Source organism: Tachyglossus aculeatus, chromosome 8, assembly GCF_015852505.1.
Source record: "Tachyglossus aculeatus isolate mTacAcu1 chromosome 8, mTacAcu1.pri, whole genome shotgun sequence".
In the NCBI taxonomy this organism is placed as follows: domain Eukaryota; kingdom Metazoa; phylum Chordata; class Mammalia; order Monotremata; family Tachyglossidae; genus Tachyglossus; species Tachyglossus aculeatus.
Window position 1 is genome coordinate 1,184,569 of NC_052073.1, and position 15,834 is coordinate 1,200,402.

At 63.5% G+C, this 15,834-nt stretch overlaps 1 protein-coding gene across 1 annotated transcript; it reads right to left on the reverse strand.

Annotated features, from left to right (window-relative positions):
• Nucleotides 1-125: 125 nt before the first annotated feature.
• STRC (stereocilin) lies at nucleotides 126-15,668 on the reverse strand. Its single transcript, XM_038750674.1, has 28 exons — nucleotides 15,596-15,668; nucleotides 14,136-14,870; nucleotides 14,026-14,050; nucleotides 12,114-13,392; nucleotides 11,783-11,845; nucleotides 11,573-11,683; nucleotides 10,658-10,824; nucleotides 9,762-9,948; nucleotides 9,240-9,355; nucleotides 8,720-8,852; nucleotides 8,056-8,238; nucleotides 7,809-7,847; nucleotides 7,062-7,229; nucleotides 6,608-6,736; nucleotides 6,161-6,219; nucleotides 5,623-5,746; nucleotides 4,936-5,027; nucleotides 4,021-4,156; nucleotides 3,517-3,713; nucleotides 2,824-2,914; nucleotides 2,530-2,686; nucleotides 2,105-2,274; nucleotides 1,851-2,006; nucleotides 1,380-1,522; nucleotides 938-1,086; nucleotides 669-766; nucleotides 427-574; nucleotides 126-259 (listed from the first exon to the last, which is right to left on the reverse strand). Exons 1-28 carry the CDS (start codon nucleotides 15,666-15,668, stop codon nucleotides 126-128), a joined length of 5,262 nt encoding a protein of 1,753 aa, XP_038606602.1.
• Nucleotides 15,669-15,834: the final 166 nt, after the last annotated feature.

A 15,834-nucleotide genomic window follows, 5' to 3' on the forward strand; every position in this document is an offset into this window, starting at 1 on the left:
GGTGGAGCAGGGTGGGGTGGAGAGGACTGGCCTGTGGCTACAACAGCAGGATACAGGGGAGGGGCTTTCCCCTCAGAGACCCCCCCCCCCAGACCCCAACAACGGGGTGCTTGGCCATTTGACCTTTATTCCTTGTTCCCAGAGCCCCCAGGGCCCCCCAGGACCCCCTCCCAAGCCTCGACCCCAAGCAGACAGATGGTCAGGGAGAGGACCCACGGGGACAGCGGCCACGCAGGAGGGATCCCGGCTGCACTCCGACCTGTGAAAGGGCGGAAGGGTCAGGGGGCTGCTGCTTCGGAGAGGTGGGGACTCAGCCCCCAACCCTTGAGAGTGGGGTCCCCACCCTTCAGTCCCCTCAGGCCCACAGGGTATTGCGGGGTAGTGGGAGCCAGAGAAGTCCAAGTTCCCCGAGGTCAGACATCTCACCCTGCTGCTCAGGTGCTTCCTGGCCTTCCTGCTGGGCTTGAGTAATCGCTCGCCGTTGCTCAGGGGTCAGAGAGGTGGCTTGCTGTGGGGTGACCGCTGCGGCCTGGGCACTGGTGAGGCCAAACAGCTGGGCTGGGCTGAACACCACCTGGGTAGGGGAGGGACCCAGTGACTGCCCGCTCCCCCGGAGGACGGGAGGGAGGGAAGCGGCCCAGCCCTTCCCCGGCCCGCCCCGTACTCACAGCTAATTTGGGGGGCGGGATGAGGGCGATGGCCTGGGGGGTGAGGCCCCGAAGTTGTCTTCGCAGCAGCGCTGACAATGCCAGGTCTGGGAGCCCCGCTGTGGGCATAGGGTGGTGGGCAGGGGGTTAGGGGGACAGGGGGCGATGGAGAGGGAGGAGGAGGGAGGAGAGGAAGAGGGAGGCGCAAGTGAACTCCTGGATCCCTGCCGGGCCCCATCCCCAGTCTCCCTCACCGTCCACCCACTCCCCACTCCCAGCCCGGTACTCACCTGCCAGGGTGCCAATCTCAGTGAAGATCTCGGGTTGCCAAGAGCTCACGGGCCCAAAGCCCCCAGGCAAGACGAGGAGCTGAGCCAGGGCCTCCAGCTGCTCCTCCGAGCACCGGAGAGGCAGGGAACCCAGAAAGAACACTGCCTGGCTATCGGGGAGACGAGGAAGGGGAGTGTGGTCACTGGGAGGTGAGGGGCGACTCAGCTTTTGGCAGCAAATCTGCTCCAGATATCCTGACCCTGTGCGTCCCCAACCAGGTCCTGCCCCAAGGGGACCCTTCCTCAGGAAACACTATCCCCAAAGCTCCGCCCTGGGGACCCTGCTCCAGGAGACCCCCCTCCCAAAGCCATACCCCAAGGGATTCTTCCTCAGGAGATCCCACCCCCCGAGGCTCTGCCCAGGGACCCTGCTCCAGGAAACCCAGCCCCGCTTCTTTGGAACCTGAATTCACGGCTGCGTATGTGCTTCATCTGGTCTGGCTTCAGCCCACAGAGGGCATGGCCCAAGGCTGCCAAGTGGGTGAGGTCCAGGCTGCCCAGGGACCGACCGCTCTGTCGCAGGAAGCTGGAAGCCACGGCCCGGAGCTGGAAAGATAGAAAGGGGGTTGGAGTGGGCTGGAGGGCACGAGGGTCACCCAGTACCCAGGTGGAGGAGGGTTTGAGACAGAGAGAGGAAGAGAAAGGGAGAAAGAGAGGGAGAAAGACTCCACCTGGCTCTCTAGGCCAATGGACTGGAAGCTCCTCAAAGGCTGGGAGGTCACCTTGCTATTCTCAGAATCCTGTATAGTATCCAGCCCTCTGAGGATATGCAGAACCTGCTGCTGATGGTTGGGGGAATGGGCATGGGAGAGGGGGCCCACTTAGGAGACCCCGCGGGCAAGGGGAGGTAGATGGGGTGGAAAGGGACGATCACCTGCTTTGGGGTCCAGCCATCCAGCTGTCCCAGGCTGCCCAGGACCCCCCAGTCAGTCAACACCAAGTCCTGAAGCTCCCGCTCCCCCAGTCCCAGCAGGAGTCGGCCCAGCTGCAAGGTCTGCTCTCGGCGGAGTCCCCGAGGGGGACCCCACACCTGGGAGTGGAGAGAGGGGACCGTGAGAAGACACTCACCCTCCCCGTCCACTAATGTCCCCACAATCCCATCTCCCCCAGCCCCTCTCCCCACCTCACCTGCTTGGCCTTGTCCATGGCCACTCGCAGCTGCTCAGGCTGGAGCCCGGGATCCCCAGCAAACAGCACCAGGCAGTCCTCAAAGTCGGAGGGCTCCATTCCCGCAATCTGGGTTGCTGACCAGGCAGCCGGAAAGGTCCCCCGTACGTGGGCACAGCTGGGCACGGGGCCTGCCAGGGTGGGCCAGGAATCAACCAACATCTACCATCCTGGCCCTGAGTCCTGGTGACCCCAGTTTTTCCAGTTGGGGTTAGAAGAAGGGGTGGGGTCCGAAAGCTGGTCAGGAGGGCGGCAGGGTGGCAGAGCAGCAGAGCAGCAGGGTGGGAGCTCTGTTTCCCACCTGGATCACAGATACTTTGGCCTTGGAATGGGGAATAGGGGCAATTAGGGGGTTGGTATCTGGGTGAACCCATGGGGTGTCCTACTTGGAAGGCCTCCGGATCCAGCCTGCACAGCCCCAGCCACGAGGGCGAGTTTTCCAGGAGTGGCCTCTACCCCCTGGCACAGCTGCCCGACCTGGCTCTGCTCCCAGGACCGCTGCTGTTCCAAGATCTGTTCCAGAGTCTCAGGGATCAGGGCTTCCTAGGAGAAACAGGGCAGCTGGGGTTCCAGAACCGAAGCCCTGTCTCGCTGCCCCCTTGAGTCCCCAGATCCACTCCACATCCCCTAGTCTCACTCCCATTGGCCATATTGGCCAGGCTCCCCAGCCGGCCCTTCACCTTTGGCAGCCGGTGGATGGCTTCGGGGGGCAGCAACAGAACCAGGCGCCCGGCTTGCTCCACCTCCTCTTGGCCCCACAGCTCAGGTATCCTGGAAGACCAGATGGAGGGAAGGAGGAAGGAGGGGAGAGAGGAAGGAAGGAAGGGAGGAAAGGAGGGAGGGAGGAAGGAAGGAAGGAAGGAAGAAAGGAAGGAAGGAAGGAAGGAAGGAAGGAAGGAAGGAAGGAAGGAAGGAAGGAAGGAAGGAAGGAAGGAAGGGAGGGAGGGAGGAAGGGAGGAAGGGAGGGAGGAAGCGAGGGAGGAAGCGAGGGAGGGAGGGAGGGAGGAAGGCAGGAAGGCAGCCAGGAAGGAAGGGAGACGGTAGGAGAGGGAGGAGGGAAGAAAGAGGAGCATAGGAGTCAGTCCCTGTAAGGGGGTTCCTGGACAAACCTGAAACGGGGGAGCTGGGAAGGAAGGAAGTAAGGCTGGAGGATGACATGGCAAGGCCGAAGGTGGCCCGGGGTGGGGGTGGGGGGCAGGGCAGACAGGAGTGGGAGAGGGAGCCTAGAGGGAACAAGGGAGGGAAGAGTTGGGATCCAGGGGTGGGATCATCAGGGGAAGCAGTTCTAGTCCCGGAGAGGAAGGGAAGATCAGGATCGGGGCCTGGCAGGGCGGGTGGGGTCCTGGAGGGCATTGAAGTCCCGGAGTTCGTACCCCAGTGCAGGCTCCTGGAGCAGCAGCTGACCCAGCTTCGTGGTAAAATCCCCTCCCAGGCAGGAGCGCCGCAGCTGGCCGAGCAGGGGCAGGAGGGCCTGAGGAGGGATGCGGCCAGCGCTCTCTGCCCCTAGGAAGCCAGCCAGGGGCCCCAGAGCCCCCAGCACTTCCTCCGAGAGAGGGCCATCCGGTGGGACCTGTAGGAGGTGCCTGTGGACTAGACGCCATTGGGAAAACCAGACCCCCTGGCCCCTCTGGCTCCTTGGTGCCCTCTGGTTCTTCTACCTCCAGCCCTCAGAACTTCCTTCCGGGAGAAGTGGTAGCATAGGGAGGAAGGGGACAGAGGGATGGGGCCCAGCCTAGGGGGCGGAGTCAGAGAAGATACTGGGGGGAGAGGAGAACAGGAATGCGGCAAACAAGAAGGGAGACCAACCGACCCAGGGTGCTCCCTCCTTCAGTGGCATCCATCTAGGGCAAGGGGGAGCTGGCAAATGGAGTCCTTACCAGGCTGCGCAGTGCCCGCTCTGCCAAGGCTGCCCGGCGTTGGGGAGGCAGCGTCAACAGCCGCTCGGGCTCACGCCGCACCAGCTCCAACACCCTCAGGATGGACTCACTGGACAGGCTGTCCATCATCCGGGCTCTGTGGAGGCGGAACAACTGGGCCCAAATGGGAAGAGACAGCAGACAGCCCCTTGTCCCCAGACAGAATATGACATCACTCAGGGTCCTGGTTCTCTGGGCATAAAGCGACATCGGGCAGACCCATACTTCCCTACTCTGAAATTGATCAGAGCCCCGGATGGGAAGTGGCCTCCATGAGCCGCCCCCTCCTTTGCTAACCAGAGTGATGTCAAGAGGTGACATCATATACTGCACAGCCCCACCATTCCCAGGAACTCAGGCTGCCATGCGTCCTGGGTGGATGCAGATGGCTGAGTGACCGAAGCCTCGGTGCCTGGAGGGGCCTCAGGATGGGGTAGGAATGCTGGGGTCCACCACGGTACTGCATCCTTGGAATCCTCAGGGTGCCTGGACCAAAGCGGATTGGTCCAGGGAAGGGGCTAAGAGAGGGCAGGGAATGCTAGAAGAAGGGAAGGCCAGAGAGGACACCCTCCCTCCCCCAGTTCTCCTCTCCTTCCCTTCCTCCCTGGACTCTTGAGCTAGGACTCAGGGTTGGGTCTTCTGTCAATGCGATGACCTGAAACTAAACCGTGATGCGCTGGGCCTGAGGGATCACCTGCAGAGGGACAGGAAATGACAGCAGATACCCCAAGTCCCCTTCCACAGCATAGATGGGCAATGATTGACTGCTGCTGGGCCCTGGACCTTCCCCAAGACCCTCCCTCTCAGGCTTCCACCAACCAGAGGGGGCCACCCACCTCCCAACTCTGACCTCTGACCCTCGACCCCAGAACCCACGGTAAGTCAAGCAGCATCTCCGGGCTCAGGCTCCCCAGTTCTGGCCCGGGCACACCCAGCCGCCGCTGCAGTTCTTCCCAGACACAGGCCCTCTGCAGGGGAGGGCAGAGGGCGGTGGAGGGAGGGGAAGAGAGGGGAAAGAAGGGTGGTTTGGGGCCGCCCCCGTGGGAAAATGGGCATGGAAGGGAAGTTGAAGCCCTACCAGCCCTACCCATTGCTGCCAGGACATTTGAAATACCAGGCTGGGAGGGCTCTCTCTGTCCCCAGTCTAAAGTGGAGGAGTTGGAGGGAGCCAGAGATCGGGACAGTCTAGGGAGAACATGGAGGACAGGTCAGAGAGGAGTTTGGGCAAAGGAACAGCAAACCCTGGGACACTTGTGGCCTGGGACGTAGTCCTCGGAACCAATCTGCAGGGTTTAGTACACAAATGATCAGTAGGCTCCATCAGACAGAGGGCTTACTCCCTGCAGTCATTACCTAATGCTTTCTCTAGGACCAGCTTATCTGAATTGGGCATTTAATACACCTGCCAGGTGACGCCATCGGGATCTGGAGCCCAATGGCAGGCCTGGTGGGCACACGTCGGCCAAAACCCAAAGAGGATGTGGATCTGGATACGGTGCTTGCACACCAAGAGACAGCCTCCCCCAGGTTCCTTCCCCTCCTGGTGCCCCTGGGCCTCCTCACCAGGCTTCCTCGCATTCGGGTGGGCAGTTGGTAAATGATTCCCATTGCCTCCATGAAGTCTGTCGTCCAACCCAGCTGCTGCAGGGACTCACAGGACACTCCTCCTGCCAGGGTCCCCAGAGCCCTGCGGACAGGAAGCTGTCAGGCTCGATACTGGCTGAGTGCCTCCTCTGCAGCGTGGCTCTCTGGGACCAAGGGCAGCACTGGGGACTGGACTGGGGGCAACCCCAAGGGCAAGGCTACGTGGAGTCCTGTTGGGCTCGGACGGGGCTCGGATCCGGGTAGTAATGAATGGTTATATTGTTATACTGCACTCTCCAAATGCTTAGTACGGTTCTCTGCACACAGTAAGTAAGCACTCAATTATGTGACTGACTGACTGACTAAATGGGGAAGAGCTTGCTGGGGCTGCAGAGGACAGTGACGGGATGGAGAAAGGGGGTGGCCCTGGGGCTAGGTCATAGGGTCAAAGTGCTCGAGGGGGATGTGGGGGGAAGAGGGGTGCCCCAAGGGAGGGGCAGAATGGCCCCTCGCTCACCGCAGGCTCCTGAGGGTTAGATTGGTGGAGGCTGGGATCTTTCTCCAGAGAAACTGGGCCTGTCAGGGCAGGGAGATGGCAGTGTAAAGGAGATCATCCCCAAGGCCTGCCCAGGTCTGCCGCTGCTACTGCTGCTGCTGCCCTCTGCTTCCCCTGGACCCTAGCCCCAGGGGCAGACCCCTCCCCTCTCCAAGACCCTTCCTTCCTAGGCCAGGGGGTGGGAAGAGCTCATGGACAGGGAGGGCTCGGGGCCCCGTGAGAGCCCCGGGAAGAAGGGTTGGGCTTAGGGAGGGCCCATGCTGGGGTCTGGGAGAGAGGTTGGGGAAGGGGCTGGGGAGCAGGAGAAGCTGGGGTCGGAGGTTGGGAGGAGAAGAGACAGGGCAGGGGCGGCAGAGAGGGGTTGAACAGAAGCAGCGGGGCGGGCGGAGCGGGGAGGGTGAGCATCACCTGCTGCTCGGACCAGAGCAGCCTGCGGGAGCGGCTACGGTTGGCCAGCAGGGCTGGAGCCTCTCGCTGCAGCAGCTTCAGAGGCAGCAAGGACATGAGGCAGTCGGGCCAGACGGCGGGACGCGGCCTCTGGAGAGGCAGCGGGGAGGCCTGGCCCGGGTCCGTGGGGAGCAGTCCAGGAGAGGAAGGGCCCAGGAGCAGCGTGGGGCGGGGGCTGGTACCCAATCCCGTGGGCTCAGGCCCTCTTGGCCCTCACCTCCCCCTGCCAGCCCGGGAGCCCCAGAACCAGCATCCTTAGGCCTCCAGGATGCTGGTGGGGGAGCCACCACGAGATCCCAGGCAACGTCCATCGATTGCTGAGATGCCCACCCCACACCACCCCCGAGAGGGGAAGACCTAGGGGCAGGGTGGAGCGGGGGTGGGGACAGAGGGTCAGGCCCACTCCGGTCCATACCCGAAGGGCCTGCAGCAGTGCCGCCATCTGTGGGGGCGAGAGCTGGGCCAGTGCGGGCATCAGACAGTGACAGGCCCTGGCAAGGATGGGTCCAGGGATGACCCGGAGGGTCCGGGGGCCGAGGCCGTGCAGCAGCGGCCGCAGGAAGCAGAGGTCCTCCTCGGTCACCTGAGCCCGCGGGGAAAGGTGTGTAGGCAGGGAAAACAGTGGGGACAGGGAGAGGAGGGCATGGGACAGGTGGGTGGTCACAGGTCAGAGGGTGCTGCTGTAGCAGAGCCTGCCCAGTCCCAGCGAGGGGCCCGGAGGGGGCTGCAGAGAAGGTCCCGAGGGGAGACAAGTCAAATGACAGTGAGGCACTGTCTAGCCGGGCTGATCTATAGGTACTTCTTGGCAGGGGAAATCAATCAATAAATCAGCCGGTCAGACTGATGGACTGTTGGGGACCGAGCCCGATACTGAGCACTCTGAGCACTCCGGAGAGTCCGCTGGGGGAGAAGGCAGGAGCCTTGCCCTGGAGGGTCTGACCATCGGCCTCGGGCTGGTGTCCAGGGTCCTAGCCTCGGGGGAGTGTGAGTGGTGCTCCTGGGCTCGGCAGGGGACCGGGGCCAGTGAGCAGGTGGTTTGGGGGCACCTGCTGGCTGGGGCCGGGCCCCAGGATTTTGGCCCCTCGGACGGAGAAAGGAGCAGGAAGTCTCGGGGAGGTGGTGGGGGCCGCAGTGGGGTCGGGACGAGAAGAGGAATACTCACATTTTCCTCCTGGAGGAGCCGTTCCAACAACAGGGTGGCCTGAGGGAGGTATGGGAGAGACAGCCCAGGCCCCCTGAGCCCCCAGCCCTGCTCCGGGCCACCACTTTCCTCCCAGCCTAGCCCCCAGCTGGGCCCAGCGTCCCCTCAGCTCTCTGGCATTGAGGACGGAGTGAGATGGGCTGGAGGAGCTGGGGCCAGGTGCGGGGGGCAGGAGGCAGGATTCGTGGGCTGGATGAGGAGGACTCACCTGGGCAGGGGTGAGGCTGGCATCACGCAGGGCAGGGAGGATGGCTCGGAGCTGAGGCTCTGCCAGGGCCTGCCAGAAGCTGAGGCGGAGCTGGGGGAGGAGCGGGGCCCAGGCCCGCAACTCTCGGGGGCTCAGGGCCGCCCCACTGGCGCCGGGCAGCATCCTCAACAGCTCGTACGCCACCTGAAACCCACCTGGTTGGGGTGTGCCCAGGGACCCCTGCCCCTTGGAGGGGACTGGCTGCTTGGACGGGGCTAAGGCGGCTAAAACCAGGGCCCTGGGGCCAGGCCCGGAAGAGGGCCCTGCTCTTAACCCCCTCAGCCCACCCAAGCCGCAGGGAGAGAATCAGTATGGCCGAATGGATGGGGCACGGCCTGGCAGTCAGAAGGACCTGAGTTCTAATCCCGGCTCCCCCACTTGTCTGCTGTGTGACCTCGGGCAAGTCATTTCACTTCTCTTTGCCTCAGTTACCTCATCTGTAAAACGGGGATTAAGATTGCGGCCCCATGCGGGACGGGGACTGTGTCCAACCTGATTGGTTTGTATCTATCCCAAAGCTTAGAACAGTGCTTGGCACACAGTGAGTGCTTAACAAATACCATGACTATTATTATTTTAGGGCAAGTTGAGGTGGGGGGCTGGGTTAGGGGAGCAGAGTCCTCACGCGACCCTGGGGGCTGAGGGTTCCATCAGCAGCACACTGGAGCAGGCCCCGCTCCACTGGCCCCGCCGGGTCCCTCAGGGGTGCCAAGCTCTGCAGTTCCTCGGGGCTCAGGAAGCAGGCGAGGGGCCCCAGCCTGGGGAAGGCACCGCGTGAGTCCGAGCTGGTCACCAGGAGCCCCATCTGGCACCACGCCTGCCTTCCTCAGGATCTCCACCCACCAATGCCAGCTCAGAGCCAGGGTCTGCCATGGGTATCCGCTTTCCATTTCCAGAGCAGGGACAGGGCAGAACAGAGTGTTCAGGGTGGAGGCACAGAACGGATAACGGTTGTCCGAGAGCGACCAGATCAGAAAGATGCCAGTTGGGCTCCCTTGCGGCATCTTTAGGTTTCCCAACGTCTAGTAAGGGGAGCTCAAACTGTGCTAATGATGCCCCCGCGCTGGCTGCTGCTCCTGCTGACCTCCCCCAGCCCCTTAAGTCCTCCTGGTCCCACCCCTCCCGCAGGCTCCACTCCCACTCACCTGCTTATCTGTTCCTCACCGTCCAGGCCGCTCTGGTTCACGAGGCTGCGCAGCACATGGCGGGCTTGGCCTGGCCCCAGCCCCACTCCGGGCCAGCTGTCCCTCAGAGCCTGGATCTGAAGGAGGCGGATACCAGGGTCCCTGGGGATCCCAGCCAGGCCCGGCCCCTCCTAGCCAGACACTGGGGCACAATCACTGGACCCCAAAGATCATTATGGGGAGGAGGGGTGGTGGGGAAGCAAAGAACGGCCCCCAATCCAAGGCAGCAGGAGCCAAAGCTCTACACTGTAAGCTTCTCCTCTAGATTGTAAGCTCGTTGTGTAGTGTGTCTGTTTATTGTTACATTGTACTCTCCCAGAGACTTAGTACGGTGCTCTGCACCCAGTAAGTGCTCAGTAAATACGATCGACTGGCTGACAAAACCAGCTGGGACCAATCGGGGTCCAAAGAAGGGGCCGGGCCCACCTGCCCTCCCTGCTCTCCCCCTTCCCCCCCCCCAGAAAGCTCCCCGGCCGGTTGTACCTGGGTGGGGCTGAGCTGCAGGAAGTGGTCCAGGGGCAGGTGGGGCAGCAGGGGCAGCACAGACCACAGCAGCTCCTGGGGCCAGCCGGGCACCGCCCCAAACACCTTGGGTTCCAGCAGTCTCTGGGCCAGGGCCTCCTTCTGCTTAGGGCTCAGGTCAGGGCTGTGGGCACGGATGGCAGCCAGGCTGGCCAGGCAGGAGGCGAGACGGAGAGGATCGCACTGGTCCGGCCCGGCCTGACCCGGCCCTGCCCAACCCCGGTGAGGGGAGGGGCAGGGAAGGAGGGGAGCCAGCTTGGGTGACCGAGAGCTTGGTGGGTGGGGATTCATTCATTCATTCAGCCATATTTATTGAACGCTTAGGGATCGATGACTAGAGGAGGAGGAGGGGCCGGGAAGTGGGGAGGGGGGCCAGGACCGCAACCAGACCGGGCATGGAATCGGGAAGCTCGGGCTGTGCCAGCCTTGAGGAGGGTGAAGCAGGGGCCAGGCTTGCCCCGAGAGAGGGGATGGGGAGGGAAGCCGGCCTAGAGAGGGGGGGATGAGGTGGGAGCGGGAAAGGCCTGGCCAACTTTGACCAGGGGTGGGGGCAAGAACAGTAAGACTTGGACCTTAGACATGGTAGGGGCAGCAGGGGCCTCAGACACAGGGAGGCTGGTGGGAGCCTCGCCCTCGGGAGTAGGGCGGGAACATTGTGGGCAGGTGGGGGCCTTGGGCACAGCGGGCTGGCAGGGACTGGTAGCTTGCCGTGGTGGGGAATACTTCTGTTATATTGTTATATTGTGCTCTCCCAATTGCTTAGTACAGTGCTCTGCACACATTGAGCACTCAATAAATGCAACTGACTGACTGACTGATGGGGGGACCAGGGCAGACACGGGCGGGCTGGGCCTCACACGCTGCCGTTCACCAGCAGGGCAGGGGGCAAGCGCAGCAGGTCGGTGACATCCATGAAAGGGACGAAGGGCGACAGGTCGACGAACAGCTGGGGTGTGAGACGGGGCACCCGCTGCAGCAGCAAGGCCGTGAGTCGGCCCAGCGCCTGCTCCTCCGCCGGGGGCACCTGGCACGGACACAGACTCAGGGCCGCCCCCAACCCCCTCGATCATTCCTGGCATCGTCTGCAAGCTCCTTGTGGACAGCTGTATTGTCCTCTCCCAAATGCTTAGTACAGTGCTGTGCACACAGTAAGCGCTCAGTTCATACCACTGATTGATTGCCGTGGGCTCTCACTCCTCCTTAGCCCCTGCCCACCTGTGGGGTTCCACCCCAAACGTCCAGGCCCCTTGAACCTGGAAATCCACCCCCAAAGGGTGTGCCGGGATCAGGCTGAGCAGGGTCTAAACCTCTAAAACCTCTTCCCACAGATCTTGCACGGTGGCACCATCGCTGCCACCCCCACCGCATCATCCCAGCTCGCTTCGGACAGTCTCAGGCCCAAGTCCCTGCCGGCCACTCTTTTGCTGCCCCTGTGGGCCACTGACACTTGGGAGGGGAGGGGAGGAAGGGGAGGAAGGAGAGGAAGGGGAGGAAAGAGAGGAAGAGGAGGGAGGAGAAGCCCCCCTGCACCCAGCAGGCCCATCTCCAGAGAGCTGTGAGTGAGGAGCAGGGAGACGGGAGCAAGGGGGACTCTGGTCCACCCCTCCTGCCTATCCAGTGGTGCCGCATGTCTGGAATCCTACTCCTTAGGACAGGCCACACCAGAGGCAGTCTTCTCGACTCCAGCATCCCCCTGCCCTCCCAGGCACTGCCCCTGTGTGCTCCCTCTGCCACCCCGCTGGGCCCGGTCACACGGACCCCAGGGCGCCCACCTGCAGCTGAGGCCAGGCGTGGTGCAGGATGCCCAGAAAGCCCTGCACGGCCTCACTCTCGGCCGAAAGGACCAACTGTTGCAGGTTCTCCGGGGGCATCTGCAGGTACTCCTGGAGGTGGGGGATGACACCGTCCAGGCCATTAGGAATTTGGTCGCTCCCCCTCCCCCCGGCTCCCGCACCCCGTTTCCCGCTCACCCCAGCTGTTACCTGCAGCAGTATCCGTAAGGCCGGGGCGTTCTCGGCTCCCTGGATCAGCTCCCACAGTACCGGCTGCTCAAGGGGGCACATAGGGCATCAGGGAAAGCTCCCCACCCCAACTGCCATCCCCCAAACCCCCTCAAGACTCCGTGGCCCACTGACTGGTCCACCCATTGCCCCCATCACCCTGCCCCAGCCCCTCTGACTCCCGGCTGCCCCCAACTGCAGTTCTGCAGTGACCCCGACCCTGGAGCAGGTATGAGTGGGAGCAAGCGTAATACCTGGGCCTTCCCTGATGCCCCTTCCAGCCCTCTCCCCACCCGCATCCCCAGACACTAACACTGTAGCAGGCCAGCAGTTCCTTCTTCCCAGGGCCAGGGTGGGAGATGGGGTCAGAGTTGGGGCCGGGTGCCCCTTGCTCCCCAGTCAAGTATTCCCCGACAGTCTGCAGCACGCTGAGCCCTGCCCCCGGGGGGAAGGAGCCCCAGTAGGAGCGGTTGTCCGGCAGGCCGGACAGCAGCAGGGCCTGTCCCAGGGGCCCCCGGGCCTCCGCGCCCCCTGCCTCGGGGCCCAGGAGGAAGGACAGCAGACGCAGCAGGTAGTGCAGGCGGGCAGGGCGGGTGGGGGCTGCGGCATGGCAGCGGGGCAGCTGGGTCAGCAGGCCCAGCAGGAAAGGGCCCGGTGCCTGGCAGAGCGGGGAGGGCTCCAGCGGGTGGGGAGGTGGCAGCAGCAGTGGGGGGAGCAGTGGGCCCAGCAGCTCTTCCAGGGGGCAGCCCCAGCCACGGAGCCGGGTGCTGCCCGCACACTGCCCCTCCAGCCAGGGCCGGCTGGGCAGTAGAGCCTGGTACAGGGTGGCATTGGCGCAGGCCAGCTCCTGGAAGCCACCCCCATCCAGGCAGGGCTCCTCAGGGGGCCCACAGGCCTCAGCCAGCGGCAGGGAGGAGCCTCCGGGGTCCAGAGGGGCCCCAGGGCACATGCGGCGCACCCAGGCCCGGTGGTTGGGGGGCACGGCCCGTAGCCCGCCCTCACCACAGAGCCGCTCGGCCCACAGGGTGCGGTTCTCCAGGAAGCAACCCCAGAAGGCCCCTGGGGTGAGAGGGGAGGGGGGAGGGCCCGAGGGGCAGCGGGCAGGGGCCGAGCCACCACAGAGCCAGCTGACCAGGCCACGGTTGGGGCCGGGCAGTGCCAGCAGGGAGCGGTTCCTGCAGACTGTCCGCTCAAAGAGAGCCGGATAGTGGTCGTGGCAAGCCCACAGCCAGCCCTGGGCCCCCTCCTCCAGGGAGGCCAGGTAGCTGGCAGCTGCTCCGCAGGTGGCCGCCAGGCCTGGGGGTGGGTGGGTGGAACGGTTGGTGGGTTGGCAATACAGGAAGAAAGTGAAGTTGGAGATCCCTGGCGGGGCTGCGGGGGCAGAGGTTTCTCTGCAGGAGATCTCGGGAGGGCCGGCTGGGGCCTGGGCCGGGGGGCTGCTCGTCGCCGGGTCATGGGCAGAGCGGCGCGGGGCCCTGGGCGGCAGCGGTCCCCCTGCGGTTAGGCAGTGCAGGAAGGCCGGGGGCGGCGGGGGTGCCCCAGAAAGGAAGCCCAGGGCCCGGGCGTCCCAAGAGACATTGTTCCAGATGCCCCTGGGGAGGGAGATTGGAAGGGCAGCAGGAGAGAGAATAGAGGGATGGAAGGAGGGAGAAACGACCACAGGGATGGAGATATAGAAGGAGAGAGGGTGAAAAGAGGGTTTGAGGAAGAGAACAATAACAGTAATAATGATGATGGTATTAATCGCTTACTGTGTGCCAGGCACCGTACTAAGCACTGGGGTGGATACAAGCAAATCAGGTTGGACACAGTCCCTGTCCCGCATGGGGCTGACAGTTTTAATCCCCATTTTGCAGATGAAGTGATTGAGGCACAGAGAAATGAAGCGCCTTGCCCAAGGCCACCTAGCAGATAAGGGGTGGAACTGGGATTAGAACCCATGACTTTATGACTCCCAGCCCATGCTCTATCCATTATGCCATGCTGCTTCCCGAGAAACATGCTGCTTCAGACCAAACAGAGGGACCGAGAGGAATGGATGCACGGCGGAGGGAGGTGAGAAGGTAAGTTGCTTTGGAACCTCCCACTCCCCTGCCCCTTCCCACTCAAATTCAGGCCTCCTTCAGGTCCCCTGGCTGTCCGGCCCCCCACCGCCCTCTCCCCCTAGGCCTGGTCTGGACCCAACGCCGCCCTCGGCTCCCTCGTCCAAGCCCCCTCCCACTCACCACAGGAGCAGCTGCTGCGGAGTACCTGGGGTGAAGGGAAGCGGTCTCAGGGTGCCCCCGGCCTAGCTCCCAGCCCCTGGCCCCAGCCCCAACTCCAGCCCCTGACTCACCTCCCGGGCACCGGCCATCAGCGCCGGGCTGCGGCCTTCCCAGGAGGGCGGACACCTCGTCCCGCAGGGACCCGGAGAGGCGCAGCAGCCCCCCATGGACGGCTGACTGGAAAGGGGAGCGCATGGAGCGCAGCAGCCCGGCTAGCAGCCTCCCGTCGGGGCCCGGCCCCCCGAGGACGGGGAGCAGGCGGAGGAGACCCTGCAGGAGGGCCAGAGGTGGCTCTTCCCAGGATGGGAGGGCACTGGCCGGGGGCTGCCGCAGCAGCTGCAGCAGCGGGGGAAGCCAATCGGCCACTAGGCCGCAATCGGGGGGTCCGGCTCGGACACAAAGGGGTCGGGGCTGGGGGTGGGCCGGGGCCACCCCGGGGAGCCAGGTGGTCAGCAGGACTTCAGCCAGCCCCCCCAGGGTGCCCGCCTGGCGCTCCAGGAAGGCTCGGGCCGTCTGCTCGCCAGCCCCCAGTGCCAGGACGTCCGCCAGCAGCCCCAGCAGCGGCTCCCAGTCCCGGCTGCCCCGCAGGACCAGCAGGAAGTCGTGGAGCCTCAGCGTGGCGGCCGCCGTGGGGCCGGGGGACCCCGGCCTCCCCTCCGGGGCCCGGGACTCTGGGTTCTCCAGGATGGAGGTGATGTTGGCCAAGAAGGAAGAGAATTGACGGCGGGAGAGGAGGCCGGAGGGAGTCGGGCCTAGGGAGGAGCGTAAAGGGTTCCGAGGCTGAGGTTCCTCGGGGCCCAGCGATGCTGCCAGGAGGAGCGGAGAGAGGTCTGCCGTTACCCAGCAGCCCTAATGCAAGCTGGGGCGTGGACCCACCAACGCTCAGGCCCTCTGCCCCTCTCCCTTCTCTTTTTTAATGGTATTTGTTACACGCTTTCTATGTGCCAGCCACTGTATTACGTGCCCAGGTAGATACAGGCTAATCAGGTTGAACACAGTCCGTGTCCCACGTGGGGCTCTGAATCTTGAAGTCTTAATGATAATAATAATAATAATGATACTCGTTAAGCACTTACTATGCGCCGAACACTGTTCTAAGCGCTGGGGTGGATACAAGGTAATCATGTTGTCCCATGGTGGGCTCACAGCTTTAATCTCCATTTTCCAGATGAGGTAACTGAGGCACAGAGAAGTTAAGCAGCTTGCCCAAGGTCACCCGGCAGACAAGGGGCAGAACCAGGCTTAGAACCCATGTCCTCTGACTCCCAAGCTGGGGCTCTTTCCAATAAGCCACACAGCTTAATCCCCATTTCACAGGTGAGGGAACTGAGGCACAGGGAAATTAAGTGACTTGCCCACAGACAGGTGGTATAGCCAGGATTAGGACCCAGATCCTTTTGATTCCAGCCTCTAGCTCCATCCACTGAGCCATTCTATCCCCTCCCCTCAGCCCTCCTCCATCCCTCTACTGCTCCCAGCTCTCCTTCTGCAGCCCCTTCACCCTCGTCAGTTCGGCCCCGCTTCCCCACACCTGAACAGGGCAGCAGCAGTGGCAGCAGCAGCAGTGGCAGTGGGGGAAAGCAAGGCCAGGGTTTCTGAGCCATTCTTCGGGCCGGGTGCTGGGTGCTGGCTTCGCCCTCCAGGGCTGGGGAAGCACAGCCTTGCCCTGGGTCCTGGGCATCTGCACAGGCCACGGGGCCAGTGGAAAATGGGATCCGTTACCTGATAGCAGGACTGTCACTGGAGCCCCGGGCCTGAGAAACACCTGAT

What these genes read in the sequence shown, in the direction of transcription:
- STRC (XM_038750674.1), bottom strand. Translation starts at nt 15,668, where the DNA reads ATGGCTCAGAAACCCTGGCCTTGCTTTCCCCCACTGCCACTGCTGCTG. An exon ending in AACTGCTGGCCTGCTACAGT is followed by an intron (nt 11,846 to 12,113) that starts GTTAGTGTCTGG and finishes CCCCTTGAGCAG; the next exon opens with CCGGTACTGTGGGAGCTGAT. An exon ending in CCAGCCTCACCCCTGCCCAG is followed by an intron (nt 7,848 to 8,055) that starts GTGAGTCCTCCT and finishes TACCTCCCTCAG; the next exon opens with GCCACCCTGTTGTTGGAACG.